General features: G+C 36.9%; 1 protein-coding gene across 4 annotated transcripts in view; it reads left to right on the plus strand.

Moving 5' to 3' along the window:
• The window catches only part of LOC148065305 (voltage-gated potassium channel KCNC1-like), a 53734-nt gene extending 33077 nt beyond the window's left edge, over window positions 1-20657 (plus strand). The window contains exons 4-5 of one of the 4 annotated variants that reach the window (XM_087809098.1): window positions 768-974; window positions 17890-20657. In XM_087809098.1, the coding sequence (XP_087665224.1) occupies window positions 768-974; window positions 17890-17903 (221 nt within the window). In that variant the 3' untranslated portion in view covers window positions 17904-20657. Of the gene's footprint in view, window positions 1-767; window positions 975-9672; window positions 9825-11299; window positions 12260-17889 lie in introns of those variants that run through there. The other 3 variants (XM_087809097.1, XM_087809096.1, XM_087809099.1) reach the window with 3 other exon arrangements.

Genomic DNA, 20657 nt, shown 5'->3' on the forward strand with positions numbered 1-20657 from the left:
AACTGTATTTACTGTTTTTGTGTCTAGATAGGTTTAACAACGATAATTATTTTCAAGAAAACAAACTGACTTGGGCCAAATGTTGCCAGCTAAGTTTGTAATACCTTAAAATTTATTGGTAAAGATTTGAAGAAGACGGTTGACAGCAGACAACGCATTAACTTCATAAATATTTTCCTTCCAGTAACCAGGAACTACTTTGGGTTTAATTTAAAAAAAGAGTTTGGATCTAGGAAGCAACAGAAACTCTTTGTATTAGGCTTTCATGTTAACATGTTAAGCCAGATCATTTGAAATGTATTGCCACGTATTGTTCGAATTATTCTGTAGGTTAAATGCTAAAAACATGAACTTTTATTTATAATGCGTGCACAGTTGTGAACAACAACTGCTGGACATTGATAATGAAAAGATGAAAAAGATCATCACTCTTTGGAATGTTTGAATTAGACACCCTGTCTTTTTTTTTTTTTACTTACACTGGCAGAAAAATCTGAGGACACAAGATATTTTTTTCAATCACAACGTTTAGATGAGTTAAGAGGTGTTATCTGAGGGCCACTTATTTATAAATAATCAATTGTATTTTTCTGAGTTTTTATAAAACAACAGTCAAAAAACAAACAAAAAAATGTGCTTGGATGACACAAATGTAAGTCATTAAAAAGTGTTTTTTAATATCTTTATATTCACAGAAAGTCAATCTCTACAGACAATCTTCTACTTTCTTCACTGTGACAATGATCCTTCAATTCTCTTCTTATCAGACTCTAAACAGAATGGCGATGCTGCAAATGCAGCCCTGGCCAATGAAGACTGTCCCACCATTGACCAGGTCCTTGGTGACGAGAGGAGTCCTGCTGCAGGGGTGCTTGGCTCCACAACAAGCCATGAGCGCTACCCTCATGACCGGGCGTGTTTTCTGCTGAGTGCTGGGGAATTCCAAAGGACGACAGATGGTAATGTTCGAAAAGGTAAGAGGGCAGAATTGAAGAGTACTTTATGGATGGTTGACTTATCTTATTTTTTATGTTTTTCAATAATATGTCAAAGGAAGTGTTTAATAGTGTTTTTTTTTGGTGCATAATTAGGAAAACAAACTAAATAATTTTAATTCTTCGTTATTTTAGAAATTAACTTTATTCATTAGACAACTCACTCACAAGAACATAAGAGAAGCCTGTCGGTTTAGTTAAAAATCAAAATGTATTATTTTTGTTTTCGTCAATAAATAAATAATAATTGGTAAAAAATAAACCTGCTACAGAGGGAATTATGATTAAAACAAGTTAACTATTCAATTCAGATATTTTGCTTGTCACTAAATTGGAAATTAGAAATATGTATGATTATATTAAGTGCAAAATGAAGTAACATTTGTAAACTTAACCCGAACAATTAGGATTGAACATGTTTGATTCTGGCTCCCCCAACTGTTAGAACAGTGTAATTGTAAACTGAAGTGTCCAGAGTCACCCAGGCCAATATGTCCAAAGATTAGCAGCGTTAAAAGATTAGTCAATGACAGTTACTGCACGAGAAATATTAATATATAGAGAGAAAAAAGTTAAAAATAGAGCATGATAAATCCTGCATTACCAACTCTTATGTAAAATTATATTAATTTTGTTTTTGTTGATATTGTATTCTATTCCTATTAATTATGTGTAAGGGCCAAATCGTTTATTTTTAAGGGATTCAAGTTTTACTCTAAAAATGTTCCGCCAAGCCTCTAAATTAGGCGGTGATATAGAGATGGAAGATTTGTGAACAAATCGGCAATTATGATAATGCAAATACAGAAAACAGTACAATAACATTCTAATTCCCCTCCAAGTCTAAATCAAATACAACAACCGTGAAGCCTTTTCAACAGCTTCTGCATCCCCACGTAACTTTAAGCACTTCCTCACTTCAGACTGTCAACTTTTGTTTTAAGTAAAACATTTCTTTTTAAATGTGTTTTGTGTTTCAACTAACACATAATGGTGATATCTTTGGTTTATATTCACTTTAAAAGTGTCGCATTGTGGTGTTTGTCTGTATGTGTGACTGATCACAACAGGTGTGGACAGCACTTATAAACGAATCATTGTATATCCACAGTCCAGAAGCCTTTTATTTCTAAAGGTTATTTTCTAGTGATAGTGCATTTTGTTAGAAGAAAAGTACAACAAATTTGACACAGGATAGCTCCCTGATGAACAAGACGCTCATGACAGAGCTTGTTAAATAATTCAATACAACATCTTGTCGACAAATATGATTCAGTAAACTGTTCAAAGATTAAACAATACAACAATACAACAATAAACTTATGTCACCAGCCTGAATATCACCAAAAAAAGTATAGTTATACTTAATAGGTAAAGCATTTTACACAAGTTATTTAAAAAACATTTACATTTCTATAACCTGTAATCCCATAAATACAGTTGGATGCTTATAAACTCCAGAAAATGACCCCCTTTGAGAGTGAAACATAAAAGATGTTCAAACTATTCTGGTAGAAATACGATGAATTTATCCATCGATATGACAAATGTTTTCACCCAAATGTCAGTGTACTCAGCAGCTCAATATGCACGGCTAGACGACAGGATGTCATGTAAGGGAGTCCAAAGGGTTAAAGGGGTTAAAGGTCATTGGGTCTACTGTAATTTTGTTGATGCTTGTCACTGTCTTTTTGTCCAGCCTGTGTGAGGCCATGGTCTGTGTTACACTGCTCATCTGTCTCTCTGTTTTAGTTTGTGTCCGTTTCTGTTTTCTGTGTAGCCATCTTCCCCTTTTGCTGCTCGTCCTCTTCCCTCTCCTTCGACTCTCAGCCAGTCTCATCTCACTCTGGCACTGACCGAGGGATCTCGCTCCCGCCTCGGCAGAATCTAATTGGTGCTCTTTTTCTCAACCATAATGGACATAACAACATCGGAAAAAGAGATTGCAAAATTTGTCTTAAAACTAAAAATGAAGGTGATTCCTGCTGTAGGCCAGTTAATGTGAAACATAGGTAACATTAAATTATTACACTGACAAAGTTGGTGCAATAATGTATTTATTTAATTTTAATTTTTCTCATTATTATACCAGTTTTACACTCAATAAGATAGTTCGCTTAATCAATAAGTCCTGCAATTTGTCATTAAACAAGTTAAACACACACTTTAGTGAACCATGTAGATATTTAAGTTAATTAAATGTGTCAAAATAAATCGCCAATACACTGCTATTTAAGCCTATGTTCTAGATGATGCTGTTTACATTCAAGACATCCTTGCCTCTTTAAATATGATGGAAAAAATGTATATTTGAAGATGAATGAAAAAACATGTTTTGAAAGACAATAACATCAATCTTGATTCAATCTGGTTCTTAGATAAAATGGAAATATCAATAAAAATAAACATTTGGATGTGTAGGAATGTGAATACAAATGTAATATATTTACAGCTTATAATTTAAAACCATTTTTAAAAACACAATAACGTGAAATAAGTTCATTTGATAAGAATTATTGTGAGCAGCACTATTGATTAATCTATTATATTTCTTATGCAAAGTTCACAACAATCTTTTGTCATTTAAAATGATAATTCACCTTGTAGCAATTGTTTTCCCCCCCAAAAATGTCATGTCCGTTCCGTCAATTCCATTTAATAACTGCTGTGGGGACGAGTGCCAGAGTGAACTGTCACTGTGGAAGTCTGCTTATTTGTTTGGGTGAGTAGGTTGAGCACGTTCTGTCCTCTGGAACTGGAAAAAGAAATATGATCATTTGTGTTTGGGTTGAGCTGGAACACTGACCAGTGTTGTACTTCCATAGTTCAATGAACAAAGCATGAGCTTTATGCTCAAAACTGATACATAAACAAACAAACTCAGGAAAACAGACAGACAGAAAAATCTCAAATAAAATATTGATAAAATCCAGCAGGTTAGCGTTTAACATTGGAATGGTTAAGAAAATGCCTTTGGTGCTCAACAACATTGTATCGTCTGAAATACGAAGGGATTTTCTTATACTTTACTTTGATGCAGGCAATATTTTCTTGGAAAAATGCAGCAAATTTTATGTAAAGATGTATTCAATTATATCAAGTGATCTTGGCATTGCTTCCTGTGGGTGGAGTGAGTCTGGATTTTCACGGGCGGTATCGTGAGTCTCCACCATGAAGAACCATTGAGACAAATTAAACTAGGTATACACCGAAGAATATTTCCTACACATGAAGCCACCAAGCCAGAAATCTGGTGTGATCACGTGATCAAACAAAGAACTTGTCTACGCTCATAGGAGGATTTTTGTCACCCAGATACTTTCGGCCAGACTGTTCTTCTGAGCCCATTTTACGCACCAATTCAGTCGTAACACATATCTTACCAAAACATTTTCTAAAAGGATGAATGAGATAATCAAGTTTTTGCAGCTCTTGATCGATAATGGGCAGAATTGGAAACAGCCAGATTAAGTTTGTACATCATTTCAGGTTAAGGTTAAGGCATTGTTTGGATAGTGGTTCCTTTTTTCATTATGGATTTCGATTCCGGGTTCTGGCAAATCCCTGTTCCACAATTACAATGAAAACTCCTAACGCTTTCCCATTTGGCTGAATGATTAGGTACGGAGGAAAACGGTTTTCTACCATCTTAACCAGCTCCATTTACCGATGAGAACATCAGTAATCTATTAACCCTAACAGTGTAAATCCCATCCAGCCAAAGCGAACCCCTGTGCAGACACCGGTTTATATTGCCTGACGCAAATGCCACCCCAAACTTTTAGGAACACGTGAATGTTTTGTGTAACACACCCTAATGAAACCGTCCACTTTGCTATATTTAAAAAAAAGTAAATAAAAAAGATAGTGCTGTAGTACTAGTTACCAGGAGAAGGGGTTGGACTTAATAAGCTGATGCTTCTCCCAACTCCTCTTCAAACGTTTTTTCTTTTTCTCAACTAGTTCAAGGGTATTTAGCTTTTATTCATATGTTTGAAATAAAGTATTCATTTATTCATTCACATATGTCCTGGACCAGGTCTAGCCCTTTGCTGCCCTTTCCTGTATTCAGCAGAGGTACGACAAGGGCCAAACAAACTTTTGGTCAAGTCGAAAAAAAAGAACAGAAGTGTTGACCTTTTGTACAGGTGAGGCTCGCTGCCGCCGGCTGTGTGTTGTGAGTGCACTGATCGTCTCAGTGGTGAGTACAGGCAGAGCCCGGGTCAGACAGCAGAGCACCTTTAAAGCAGTACCAGGAGTTCATTGGGAGGTATTATGACATGAGTACTTCTCAACATGGGGGATAAGGCAATTAGTTTAAAGGTCTACAAACCTTTTATTGTATTGTATATCCTGATCCAGCCATCACACCAACCTGAAGTCATAAACCACAGAGCTCCTTCTCTCTCTCTCTCTCTCTCTCTCTGCTCTCCCACCATTTAATATTTCACTTATATATTCTAATGGATTTAAGAGTTGATGGTATGTATATCAGGGAAAACATCCAGTCGTTGCCTGCAACGCCCTTTTATTCAACATTTGTTATTGCCTCCTATCATCGGCACCCTTAACATTCAAAAGCAAAAAAAAAGGTGCCGGTAAGAAGATACTTCCTATTCATGTAGTACATCTTGGTAAAGTGGGGCACTACACTGGAGAGTCAGTAATGGGTAAGTGTTTCAAGCATCGGTGAGAATAGCAAGAATCCATGGTCACCATTTTATTCGGCAGTATAAGCGTTTGATTAATCTTAAGGTCAGTCCTTGAGATAGTTTTATATGATAGCTATTTCTCCTTACCATATTGTTGCTACAAATATTCTACTGAGTCACTTCTCAGTCTCTCTGTATGACCTTGTTTCGAGCCACTGTCCTTCAGGACAACGGAATCTGTGTCCTGCATCTGCAACTCAAACAGCTTTAGCTGATTCTCTTTCAGGGGTGAAAAACTGCAGATGTATTTGTCCTCGCTCTAAGCATTATTGGTGCAGTACCACGACTGCATCTAGTGGCCAACTCAGTGCATTACACCCTCTATGTGAGTGACAGATGGTCCACTGCATTGTGCTACTGCAAATGCTTCTCGGCTGCACAACCTGAGAGTGGAAGGATGTGAAAGGACAATTTAAAAAATGCATGAATCTTGGTTTTCTTTACATAACTGAATGCCTCCATGTTTTAATAATTCTCTGCACATTTCTTTCCCTCTATCGATTCTCCTCATTGAAAGGCTGATACTATCAGCTGCAGCTGGCTCTTGAACAGCACGTTAAGGTTCATTGAGGTAATGAAAGAAGAACAAAGACCTTTTCCTGCATTCACATATTGGCACAAACATCGATTCGTCCTCTGCTGTCTCAGAGGTTTCCCTCTAATGAGAGACGATTATTAACGTCTGCAGCCCGTTGTTTGATCCCAGAGATCTATAGAAATGTACTGACGTGATTCATTTACCAATAATTCACTTCTCAAAGATTATTGGTGTTACGGCGCTCGTCCAGACAATTTGGACGCCAAATGTGTTTTATTTTAAAAGGATACTGGATGATGTTATTCAGCTCTACTTCCTCCAAAATATGAGCCTTTCATATCCACTGCAGAGAGACCTGCAGGACATGTTATTGATCACGATGGATCAAGGTTACATAGGTATGACAGACAACAATAACCAAAACTAAAAGTAAAAACCACAACATTTAAAATCAAAATTCCAATAACAGAAGACAACAATACTGACCTGAACAGGGAACGGGGAGGCCAGATAACCTACTGGATGGATTACACGTCAATCTCTTGACAGGTTGAAAATATAAAAAATAGGCTCTACGGGTTCAAGTACCACTTCTGTGAATTTGCCAAAATATATTAGTGTCGTTGTGGCCAAATTCACACTCTCGTGAGTAGTATTTCTTTTTACAGCGTTGGTGCAGAATTGGACCACAATGAGCAAAATATATTTTGACAAATGGATTGAGTGTTAATGAACTGGTATTGGATTAGGATGTATTACTCATATAGCTTCATTTTCAAGAGATGCTAATGCATACCATCCAATCAGCACAAGGCCAATTTCAAATTTTAGGTCAATGTTGTTGTTTTTAGTTTTCTTTTGTAATTGGGTTTCTTTTTTTCGTTCTGCTTTTCTTGATGTGAATATGCTCTTATCTATTTGACAACTAGCTTTTGCTAGTATCTGTAAATCTTTTTTTTTTTTCTCGTTTCATTGTAAATACACTGCATTGATTTTTTTTTTTGCAACATTGACTTTAAATAAATTACGTTTACGACCAAGTAGTTTGTGAAGTGCTCATCGACACCTTCAACCGCTTCCATGAATGTGTAGAATGGTCGGTTTACTCTGCGGCCGATATCACCTCTGGCTATGCAGAGGTTTTCCAGCCACTGACGCAATATTTAATGTTGGATATTTGTGTAAAAACATGTGTGTCTCACTTTTGCTCAGACAGGCTCTTACAGGGGCCAAGGTCCCAGGTCCCCCATGTACGGATTGTCTAGACGACTAATCTCATAACTAGTAACAGCTTGTTTTTGTCATGTTACGTTATTTTCTTTTTGCAGGAATAGGGACGACTCTTACCTCTCGAATACTCTGTGAGTTTTTTAAAATATAGTCAAGGAAATTATCCACACAGATGCTGTGCCAAAAACTTAAAGGAAGTTTCCTCCTATATCTACCATAACTTATGTAGTAATCCTAGGAGTACATCTATGAATGCTAAACCTTGAAGCAACAAGATTAGAGAGATGTAGCAAAGCATACGGAGGAGCATTAAAATACCACCCTGGCTTTCTTTTGGTCTGTTTTCGACACAAGGATAGTTTCTCTGGCCTGGTCACCTTCCCCTGAATATGCTTTTCGCAGTATCTTTTCTATGAATGTTAACATGTTGACGAAGTATATTTTGCTTAGAATGTTCTTATGTTTGAAATACAGGTGTTATTTTGTCACACCCAAATACCATATTCTTTATTCTTTGTTTTATTTTTATTTTAATAGGCCAACATTGTTAAGTACTGGATATTTTATATTCTATATATTCAAGTGTAGCCATTGCTATTCTGTTTTCAACAGTACCAGCATTGCACTCTCACTCACGATCGACGCTCATTGATTTAGGAAGTCAAGCTAAACTATGGAGCAGGATAGTGTTGATAACTGAATCGTAGGAAGTCCTGAAGTGGTGGTGGAGTGTGTTGAATCTGATAATGCAGAGATTTACTTAAGGAGAACCAAAAATATAAGGTTATTTCGCACTGTAGATCTGACATCTAAATCAAGAATGTGAAAATAAGCTTTGAATCTGGTTAATTATATAAAAATGTGTCCAATTTCTGTCTGAAAATAGCTCCGGAACGTCCACAGTAGATTTGAACAAATGAGGATCTAAACAGGAGATTTGAGGAGGACAGCAGGACAGTGTCACCAAATACAGAAGACAAACAGCTTTCACTTTCAGGACAGTGTGTTCGCGGATCAATGCGGGTTATGCTCCTGTGGCTTGATTTCTGCAGTGAATGCAGATCTCTTCTAACACCTTCAAACAGACGCTGGTCGACCGTTTCAGGCTTCGCTGCATACTATAATGCTTGTGAATGGGAGACACAGTCAGTTATTGATCCCAATCAATCTTCTATTTTCATCGGATCTGTGTGTGTGTGTGTGTAGGTCTGTGTGCATGTGTGTGTGTGTGTGTCTGTGTGCATGTGTGTGTGTTCCACACGGTAATCAGCTAAGAGCCGTGCTCTTGATCTACGTTTATGGTTGTGTAGTAAATAGTGGAGACTGTTGCTACATAGGTTACATGGTCAATCACATGGAGATGAACAAAAACACTCACCAAGGCTGTGTTCAAGAAGGGGCTTGAATCACTATATTTCCTGATCTTCTGTTGATGCCTTTTTATATGCTTATGTATGCTAGGCTCACAGCATCCGAGCAAGAATTGACCTGGCTTTTTTTAACGGGTGTGAGGCGGGAGAGTTTTGAGCGGGGAGTACGTAATTCAATAAACTGCTCTCCATCATGGATATCCCAGATCACCCACACACTAGAGGAACAATAGATTAAGTTCTCCATTAGGCTGTAGAAATATTAAATCCTGGCCGTAAAGTGCATTTTCATATTTTGTCCTCAAGGGTTCCACTTAAGGTTCAACAGCCATATTGAAATTGTAATAACAAAAATGAGAAAAGCAATGCAGTGATTACCTCGAGAGATCTGTCTGTCTGTCTGTGTCCAGGTAAAGTCAAGAAAGGTTACGAGACGATATGTGCTTTGAACCAACTCAACCCCACCCAAACAGAAAAGTCTTTATGTTTGAAGTGTTTAAATGAATGGATTTTCATAACACATACCCATGTTTGTCCTGTCCCTTTCTGTTCATCTGTATCCATCTTCTGTCCTTCTCTGTCAATCTTCTTCCATTGATCTAAAAATGTTTTACTTGGTTGGGCTGGGCTTTTATTTTCATTTCACTTCTTTATATTTTTGGTTGTTTCTTTTATTTTTTCCAAATGCTTTGAATTGTGACCAAAAAAAAAATGTGTGTCCTCCCTGATGTGCAATGCTTTCTTGGCGTAACACAAATGAAAATAATATAACTTCACGTCCCCATTTCACTCCCATGACCGTTTCATTGTGACCTGTGCACGTGTAGCCACAGGTTATGAGAAGTCACGCAGCCTCAATAATATCTCTGGGATGATGGGCGCTCCGCTTCGCATTACCCCCATGACCGTCCCCCCCTTCCAACCCTTTGAGCCGCCGAGCCTCAGACGCTGCCACTCCCCCATTTCATCCATCTTGTAGTCTCTATCTGTGCTCAATACTTAGCTAAGGTTCGACCAATCAGTATCTCAGCAGAGATCAAATACATAATAAATACTACAAGTTCATCTCCAATAAGTTCAGATGCACCGAAGCACAGACACAAACACAATCGTAGAACTCGAGTATGCATGATTCACTCGGCAAATATATTTTTACCTGTATCTACTCAGCAACCTCTGAATGGCCAGTCGTTCCGAGGGAAGGATACAAGTTGTGTTAGATTGATGGCTTATGGAGAAAATAAAGACACATCTTCTGCTGCATTTATTTTGCCTCAGAAGTTTTACCATGTCTATCACCACATAAAAACTAAATATACGCTTTCAGAAATTCATCACACTTTAAATGGCAGATGAAATGATCATTAAGCAGCATATTTACTAATTTCATGGCAGACACATGAGGTAGATTTCAAGAGCTTCAGAAAAAAGGTATGATCACCAACATCCACGCTCTTTTCTGTTCTAAACCTTTCCTAAAAAATGTCCCAATATAAAACAAAAAATGTTGTTCAAGCACCTTCACTGAAGGTGAGACTGTCGTAAATATTTCACTCTCTCCCTAGCCATGCTTCCGGAGGCCAAAAGCAGGACCTCCCAAGTGTTAAAGAATAAAATAGCAATCGCAGGATATAAAAACCCAAATGTTACCTGTCATAACTCAGGTTCTATTAATAGTTTGAAGCCTTCTAACCAGTCTTCACCTTGAATTTAACCATAAGGGAAGCTCAGTTAGAGGGCGGAGCACTGTGAAGTAGAACTTTGACTAACAAAGTCACTTTGAAATGCAGCATTATTCTGCATAATCTCTGAGTTAAAAAAAAAATATATATATATATTAAATAACTGTAGAACTATTATTTAAATGCAATATGTGAGAATAATGCAAGACTTTGAGTTGAACAGAAAGTAACTTAAAAAAGCCTCTATCAGAGTGAAAATGAAAGAAATTATTATTTTCAACCATCTTAAATAGGAAATAAAAGATAAAAGAAGAAGAAAAAATGGCTAGTATTTATTAATTAATTATTAAAATATTAGTTGCATCTTCAGAAAGATGGTAAATGCGTAATCAAAACTTTTGCAGAAAAATAATAGAATGTGAATAAGTAGTCAGCCTCCTAGGTTTTCTTATTTACTGTGAATACAGCTTTTTATTTGTTATCTAAAATCCTCTATAAGCAGAAATAAAACAGCAAGTTTACTGTTTTTGTCTTCTAAACTGAGTGCTGGAGTGTGAAGAATATAGTTCTCGTCATCTCTCCATCACCACCTTCATCTCTAATTCCATTCTAACAATGTGATTCCGTCGTCAGTGGCAATATTTTTAGTTTTTTGCTTCTCTTTCTTTTCCTGTTGTCGACCCTCCTTAACCACAATTGTCCCACCACCACCCCACCCCTTCCATCCTTCCTCCATCCATCTCTTTTCCATCGACCGGCTATGGCCACTCAGTAGGGGGCCCTGTAAATGGCTACTGGAGCGACAGTCCTTGGTAGTGGAGTGGTGAGAAGATGAACACAGCACGCTCCACGGGAGGAAGAGCCACGCCTGACAACAGAAACTGCAAAAAGAAAAATTCAGTCTAATAGATAGATCGGAACTGTCTTCCACCGGAACATTTCTGTCCTGCTCCTGGGTCTGTGCACCACGGGCCGTTATGTTTGTGTGTTTCCATGTCCTTTTCAACTTGCTTCTACCTCTGTGATGATACTAATGATACTAAATATCTCAGTTATCTGCTGCTTCTAAAAAAAAAGCATGATGTAATGAATTAATTTAGCTATTTTCCACTGTATTCCACCTTTCTGGTCAGAAACCTATAGAAGAAAAGAAGAAATGAAATCTATTTTTTTCCCCAAAGAATTGTAGAAGAACAAATCAGAAAGAAAAATGTCTCTGGCTTTCATAAATGTAACTACTTGCTTCATTTAGTTATTTTTCCTGGTCAAGGAAGTAGCTTGGATCACAAAATGTTAAGTTTCCATTTATGTTGTTTGAAAATGTTGTTTTTTTTCCAAGTATCACATTTGTTGTCTTTGTAATTTGGAATATAGTTCAAGATTAGAAATATCGTCAACTTCTAGATTATGATAAAAATGTATGTCATTTTTCTATCATATTGCCTTGACGAGTTGAACAGAATGAGAATGAATTGAATGATCGACGGTTCAATAATGAAAGGTCATTTATTCTGCGAGGCAAACATGCCTCAGGGGTACAATCCGTGGTCACATCCTCTTGTATATATGTAAAAGTGTGTGACATTCTAAATGACTCTGCATGGGTTTACATTGCAAGCAATAAGACTAATACTAGGAGGAGGTTGGATGAATTCTAGTGTCAAGCTTAAAGAATGTGTATAGAACCACCAGGTGTGTGTGTGGACGTGTGTTTCCACACATGCACTAACAAAGCATGCAGGTAAAAAAAAAAAAAAAAATCCAACCTCTTTGAATGCAAGTAGAGTTGGAGTTATGCATGGTATATGCTTTGATAATACTAGTCAGAACAGGCCGAGATAGGTGCTGTATCAGGGTGGGGGAGGGTGGGAAAGTTTATTTTTGCAGGATAAGGGTGGGGGGGGGGCATTTATATATTAGTTCTTGCATAGCTGCTTTCTGACTGATCCGATGAGATTTGAGATGAGAGTAAAATAATTGCAGCTTTTATTTTTCCTTTGGCTGGGTTTCCACAGAGAACTGTTCTGGGAACCTGTGCTTGGCAGAAATATATGCAAAAAGAAGCACTAACTGTGACCTAATGCATTCAAGAACAAATCCAGCTTCTTCCATCAATGTATCTCAGAGAGCTTCACCAAAGCTTCTTGTTCCATGTTTTTTTTTTTTTTAAATCTTGTGTTTAAGGAAGGAAACCTCTGCTTGATGAATTTGCACGTCAATTCTGTTAAGTGCAGCCCTGTCTGTTGTCCCAAACAATTTGACCTTTCTGTTGATATGTAGACGTTTCTCATTGCAACATAGAATCATTTGCTACATGCGATAGATTTTAGACTGAATGTACATAAACTCACACTTACATCTGTATTATGAAACTACATTGACAGACACTTCACTAATATGTTTTCATCTCTACTAATGTCACTGGTAAATAAGAACAAAAGTATTCTACGTGTAACCTTGGCTTGTAAGTTTAGGTCGATTCAGTTCCACCACTTAGAAATGGTTGGAGCCGCAGCAAAGAGGCCTAGAAACCTGGTCCAGCTCTTGTGGGAGTGAAAACCGAGGTGTTCCAGGGGGTTCCTCGAGGCTCCCTCCCAGTTGTACATGACCCCAAAACCTCCTAAATAGGTGTCCTATAAAGGTCTCTCTGCCATTGAGACTGACTTCATGTGGAGTAGCAGCAGTTCTACTTTGAGTCCCTCCAAAATGATCGACTTCCTCACCTTATCGCCAAGAAAGAGTTCAGACACACTGCAGAGAAATCTCCGACTTGCCACTTGTGTCTGCACTCTTGTTCTTTCCGTAACTACCCAAAGTTTGTGACAGTAGGTGAGAGGTTTGACTAGAGAGCTTCACCTTTTGGCTCAGCTCTATCCACACCACATAGACCAACTCGAGATCTCATGACTGTCAGGTTTGGCTTCTACCTGTGGATGAGTCTATCTAAACCTGGATAGCACTCTAAGGGAAGAGAGAAGGTTCTGGCGAAAAGTATGCAACAGCGCCACATCATCTGCAAACAGCAGCACTTAGATCTGGTAGACACGAAACTGAAGGCAGTCTCCGCCCTGACTGTGCAGAGAGATTCTGTCCTTGGATATTGTGAACAGAAAAGGTGGTAAAAGGGTGGTCCAACCCTCACAATGACTGAAAAGGGGACCAGACCCTGACGATGGTCATACAGGAACCAAATAACCAGTAAATATAGTAGATACCCTATATTCCTGCTACACAGTCAAGTCCAGAAAGAGCGACCACGAATGAAGTGCTGGAAAGTTCTTGTTATATCAGTGACTCATCATACTAACTCACCCTCACATTCCACTCAAACACGGAAGAAAAAAGTCTCTTTTTGCAGAGGTTTCCTCAAATGTAGCTAAGTATCCTCGATGTATTGACAATCCTCAGGTATCTCCAACTATCTTCAGCTTTGTTCCTCTGTTTTACAAAAGCTCCTACAGAATAGATGGGTGAATATTAGATACTTTTCTTTTTCCTAAGTCAAATCTTATTTTATTTTTTTTATTTTTTTCTGTTTCCTCGCGTCAATGAGAGGACCCATTGTTAAGACATTAAACTCCTCGTGACTCAACAGTATATTTAATAGAACGATGATACGACCAGTTGCCAAGAGAAGTAAGCTACCGAAGAACAGAAATGGACATTGTATGGACCAACAAAAGACTGTCAATAAAGCCGATCGAGCACATTTGTGACGCGATCATGTGAGAGAAGAAACCTTGGCAGCACCGCCGGAGGAGCTGGAGGAGGAAAATGTTTGGGAGGACTTTGTGTGGTGATGAGGAGAAGGAGAGAAGAGAAACAAAATGGCTTCTCCATGTAAGAATGTGTACACTCTGTGTTTGTCTTTCCTCACGTGTCTGGTTTTGTGTTTCTGTCATATCTGGTGTCGTCTTGGTGTTGTGTTCACTGAGCTTTTCATTTGTTTTCTTACTGCATGAAAGACTACGCTTTACCATCTCAATTCCAGGTCTCATGTCAGGAGCATGTTTGCAAGTGATGGTTTTATTCACAAGAGACTGAAACATTTCTCAATTTGTCTATAAATTTGAGCGATCAAAGTTTGAAATTGCAGGATTTGCTGCATCATTTGTTTCAGTCATCTACCCTGTTCGCTCTGTCCATCCATGTGTTCACCAACATTTGCAAAAGAAGGAGAATATCACTGACACTAATAGTAACAAAGCGATGACAGTGTTTTAGCTTCACTGACCTGATGTGACAAGCTGGAGTTTTTTTTCCGATTGATTGGTGCAGATCTCGGCTGTGGTCCTCTGAGTCCTGAACCCTGAAACAAACTTTCAGCAGTTGAACGGCTTTATTTAATCAGGAGGTCAAACATCTAATTATCATCTTTAGACCGTGTGAGCCTCAAAGGACTAAACAGCGTGTGCGTTGTGTGTGTGTGTGTGTGTGTGTCTGTGTTTTGCTCAACAATGTTGCATGAGGTTTTTTTTCTTTGCTTAAACGACGTCAAGATTCTTTAGCTTTTTCAAAAAATGATCAATCTGTCACACAAGGGAAAGTCAAATCAATCAACTGTTGCAGTTTGTGAGACAGTTTTGTCATTGTACCTCTAACCGTGATGCCGCTTCACCAACTGCATGCCATCAAATGGTCCTGATCTGAAAAAAAAACCCACCTAAAATAAAAAGTAGTTTAGTAAGTAATCAATTTCCACATGCATCTTACTTTTCTGGTGAATATTTGTAGAGGTTAGTTTCCGTTTGTTTCCGTACTACTTTTAAAAAGCACCTATTCTCTCATTTAAAACATTCTATTGGGAAAAAAAGAATAGTAGCTTCACATTTAAACAAAATGGAAATTGATTATGATGTTCAGATCGTCTACCTGCGTACACAGATTATTGTATATGTTTTAAATAGTCAAAAATGTTGATTTCTAAAGCGAATTTTGGAAATACTTTTAAGAAACCTCTTTGTAAATCGTGACTGATGCTGATGTTGTGTAGCCTAACTTGTAGAAAAGTACACAATGTGCAGTTTTCAAATTATTAATACATTCGTCAGCCTCATATTACATAGTCAGAGTTACATATTTGATATGTTTTTCACCCTCTGACTAGGAAAAGGGTGTAAAATAGTTCACATATTGTTGTAATAACTTCTTAAATTAACACAATTCTGGTTTTTTTTGTGGGGGAACAAAACTGCTGCTTGTTTTGATAAATACACTTAAACAAATGATCTCTTGAAATAATACTAATAAAATTAATAAAATGAAGAATAGTCCTTATTGAAGATACCCTGGTTCTAGCAATTTTAAATATTTAGAAAATAACTTCAAGATGGCACACAGTACGCATTCACAAATGCAGTTCAATTGATGATTATATTTTGCATTGGAATCACAATATAATAAAATATGAACAATTTAAATGGACATTAAACTGTCAAACTACATAAAAATATGAATAACTGTCATATTCTAGCATACAGATAATCCAATGTCAATACACAAGAGGATCCATGCGTTATGTTTTACATGAATGTGTCAAATCTTGTTAGTAAAAGAATACAGAGACACTTTTAATGTGGTTTATGCATTTGGTGAAGAGGCGTATTCAAACATTTCTAACCACGATGTGTACAGATAACACGTCTAAAATACTATGATAAATGTTCATTGTGTGTTATTATTAAGTATTTTTAAAAGTGTGAGCATGATGCAAAATTGCTGGCGAAACCTTCTGGGGAAACATTTATTTTCACAAATTAATTATTGATCACTTTTTCTAGTAAAAAAAAAAAAGGTTTAGCAAAGCAATTGTATTTTTGTTGTGTAAAGTACTTTTCTTCTGCATGTGTTAAACAAAGTCACATTATTTTATAGTAACACAATGTTATAATCAAAATGAATAATATTTTGCATTACATCTGTGAGAGAATATGGGGCCATATGAATGTTGGGAACTTTAGCACCAAATTACCGCCGTAGAAAACCCTCCATTGATGTTGAAAAAATGTTGAATCTAAGCAAGAAACATTACAAATTTAACTCAACTTTTAAAAACTAAGGTCTAATTTACTAGTGATGGACTTGCAAAGCTTCATGAAACAGTGTCATGTTGTTCAGAGGTCAGAAGTTGCGCCATCACTTATGTTTTTTGTTAGAACAATTGTTCAAAACAATGGGAACTAGTGCAGAGACCGCCATCTAGTGGACTCTGAGAATAATGACGCTGTTTCATGAAGCTTCATCAGACCATCTATAAAATTAACCACTTTCATTAATTTTGTTCTAAAACATATGTTTTATAATATAAAGACTATTTCTTAACTGTATACATTAAAAGCAATGGTACATTGTATGTAATTAAAGTAATCTGAGATAGAACACAAATGTACACATTTATTTTTATTAATTTTCATTATCCTTACTGTTCTAGTTTTTAAAAAAAAATTATATTAGTTATGTTATTATGAACTTTGTGAAAATTAATGATATGGCTCCATATTTTCATTTTCTTCCCACTTTTTTCAATTTAAATGTTTATTGGCTCCTGACCTGAACCCTTCTTGGAAGTGTGAGAAAAGTATTGAAATATATTTTATGTGACTTTGATTTTAACTGCAAAAGAAAATGTGTATTTGCTTATATTGATGTATTTGTTCAACACTTTGACCCCCTTTCCACTTGGTGACTTGAATGCGTTTATTGTTCGAATATCCGCTCTTTTTACCACAAAGTTTCAGAAAACATATTTACTTTATTATACATTCCCAAGACACACATGGAGTTAATACAGATTGGATTCATGTCAAAAGTGTTGAGCTCTATTAGTGGATTGTGTTTTATGAACTTCTTTCAATTACATTTTCTTCAGGTGCCACATTTTATACAGTGGCTGTTGTAAGGGACCGTCAACAAGAAGTATAAAATCAAAGCTAAATATGCTAAAATTATTGTTTTATTTTATATTATTTACCCTTTTTAAATCAATTCAAAATACTATTTTTTTATATCCACTTGAATATTTTTAGTGGCAATAAATGCTCACACAATTCCTAATAAAAAAAAAAGTATAGTCTAATTTAGAGACTAGTAATTAATGATAGATATAGTTAAACAATTGTTTCTTTCTACATTATCTTTTGACCTCCTAAGTGATATCTATTCATATCCTTCAATTCATCAGCACACAAATGTTAATGTAATAAAAAGAGAAAAACGCATTTTAAGCCACGTGTTAAGGGGGCCTCAGTAAGTGTTAAGCATGAATCCAACCCCATGTTAGATCATATATTTATCACTCGTCTGGTGTCTGGAGATCATTTGATTTTCTTCCTAATGGTCGATCTTTCTCTTTCTTCTTCACAGTGCTCAGTTTTTAATCCCTCTCTTCTCATGACTCGACAAGCCCGTCATAAGCCACTGCAAACACACCAAGATTGAGAGAAAGAAGCGCTCGAGCGTTTTTTTTAAAACCGCAGCGCTACAGCAGACATTCATCCTTCAGAGACAATGTTCATGTGGGTTTACTCTAGATTTGATACATCAGGCAGCATTTAGAAGCCCTCTGTTCCTGTGAGAACCACTGTTGGCATTCAAAAAAAAAACAAAAAAAAAACTCTATGCAAACAGATGGGGGAGGAGCACCGTGATGTCATTTACGCTCCAGCTGAGGATTTTGGCAGGTTCAATCTACTCATACATATCAGCCACATCTGCTATGCTTACTCCGCAAAAAAAAAAAAAACCTTGCTGGCAGAAGAACATCCTGCAACTGGAACTTCTGTCGGATGTTCGGACACGGGACTTGTCGTTTTAGCTGAGGCCAAAGGTTTACGTAGCGAGTCTGTCTGTCGATTTAAAAAAGAAAAAAGAAAAAAAAAAAAGAAGAAGAGCTCCTTTACTTTCTCCCTCTCCTGCTGCTCAGGAGCCACTGCCCTGCACTGCATCACTTTCCTGAAGAAAAAAAAAAGAAAAAAAGAAGTGCATGGCACGATGATAAACATCAGCAGGAATATAGTCTTTTTTCAAAGTGGAGCTGCTGATGAAGTGAATGAGGAGAGCTGAACCATTAGAGTCACTTCATTACTTGACTGCTAAAATATGCAACACAGCAAACCTGATAGGTGACGAAAGATAAGATTCTGTGTGAAGGGCCTCCCTTAGACGAGGTCCAGCAGGAGAGCGTCTCTAATATGCTGTTAAAAGATGGATCGTAAGTTAGAGAAAAATGCATTGTTGACACCCTGTTTACTATGTGCATGAATATACTGCATGAAATCTGCAGGCTATCCCTCCCCCCTCCTCCCCCCTTTCAAGCAACAGGGCTAGACGCGATCAGTTGTGTAAAATTTCTGTTGTATGCAAATAATTAAGAAAAAAAAGAAAAAACAGGATAACATCTAAAGACATTTGGTTTTCATGGCCACATCTAAACGTTGTTTTTTTTTTTTAAAGTTAATGTCTGTGAAAAACACCCTCCATGCTTCTCCTATGAACTCACACTTTAGGTTCTTCCTCCAGAGTGTCTTCTCTCTTCAACGGCAGCTGTTTTCGTTCGGATCCACCCAGAGATTTCTGTCCTCATCTGCTGTGATCTAATTTTATTTTTGTAACATTGAACATATCGGTTAAAAAAAGTAGCTCTTCGGGTTTTTAGAAGATGCTGAGTCAGCATTCTGGTCTGGTAAAAATATTAAGGTTTTAATCAGTCGAGTATTGTTTATGTTTGCAGGTCCTTTTGCTCCATTCTTCATTGAACATGTATGGGTTCATAAATAATGTCATTTCCTGCGTTCATTTTTCAAAAGAAAACATGTGTTTGTTTTTCTCAACTGTGTTATGGAGGCCCCTTGTATTTGCAAATATTGGTGATGGTCAGCATCCAATGAGAAAATAGTAAATTGAATGACAAATAAATGAATGGAGAAATGCAATATTCAACTCTTTTTTTGTCGAAGTCGGGCCGACCCTCACCAAATCCTGGGAGAAACAAACAAACTGAAAAATGAAAATCAGGGTATTAAAAATCAATGGGAGGAGCCATAGAGTACGATACGGTTGTGATGTCATCAACACAATAACTGTGAAGAAAAAAATATTTTTGACTCTTTTAGGTACACCTGTAATCTGTATTTTCAAGTGGGACAGAAAGAGAGAATTGTTCTGCTTTCAAGTCATAAATGTTTCTGACGTGTCAAGGTCAGCGAAGGTCAAGGGTATCTTACGTTTAATTCTGCTTTTTAGATTTGTCATGAAAGCATGAAAGAAAAAAAAATACATTGCCTGAATTTTTGAGTTGAATTCCTGGCTTTTTTTTAAATGGCATGTCGGACGGTTCTTGAGCCAGATTCTCAATTCTAGCTGCTCATAAGTGCTAGAATTCCTTGTTAGGTTTGCTTGACCCGTCGTTGGTCCGTCCCAGGCTTATTTCGTGATTGCCAAAGTGCCCTTGAGTAAGATACACAACCTCCCCCGGCACATTTAAAAATGACTTGACACTTTTTTCACGTGCTTGAAGATGTTTGCCTGATTAATGTTCAAAATAAAAAGTCAAGTGAAAGTGGATTCATGTCGCCATGCAAAAAAAAAAGTCTCACGTGTCATCAGTACCATGGCCTCGAGAAAAAAAACTACCTTTATTATCATATAGGCTCCTCTTTTTCTTTTCAATTTGTTCATGCACATATGGAAATGTTATCAATCGCCATCTCGTCTTCTCTTCTTTGCTCTGCAGATTAGAGGATTTTGAATGTGTAGCATAACTGTCTTCAATATACCCTATTTTTCAACGGGAAAAACTCCTACTTTCCTACAGGAAACCATTATTTGTACCTTTGGTCCTACATCATAATGTTTTTATTTTAATACATATACCAAAGTAGTTATTGTATCGTTCCATAAACAGATGATGGGCAACAGAAGGCAATTGGCAACTGAGTCGTTTAACAAAAATATTCACAAAGGGTCATTCTTATTGAGTTAAATTGCAATACTGAAAAAGGAAACTGTGTAAGAATGTATTATGTATTGTTGACATTTATTTTGAAACAAAAGAAAAGAAAAAAATATAAAGAAGACTGTAATAATTCCAGAGCATCTGTGGAAAAATAAATAAATAAATGAATAAAAAAAAA

The sequence above is a fragment of the Callionymus lyra genome, chromosome 15 (genome assembly GCF_982586985.1).
Source record: "Callionymus lyra chromosome 15, fCalLyr1.hap1.1, whole genome shotgun sequence".
In the NCBI taxonomy this organism is placed as follows: Eukaryota; Metazoa; Chordata; class Actinopteri; order Syngnathiformes; family Callionymidae; genus Callionymus; species Callionymus lyra.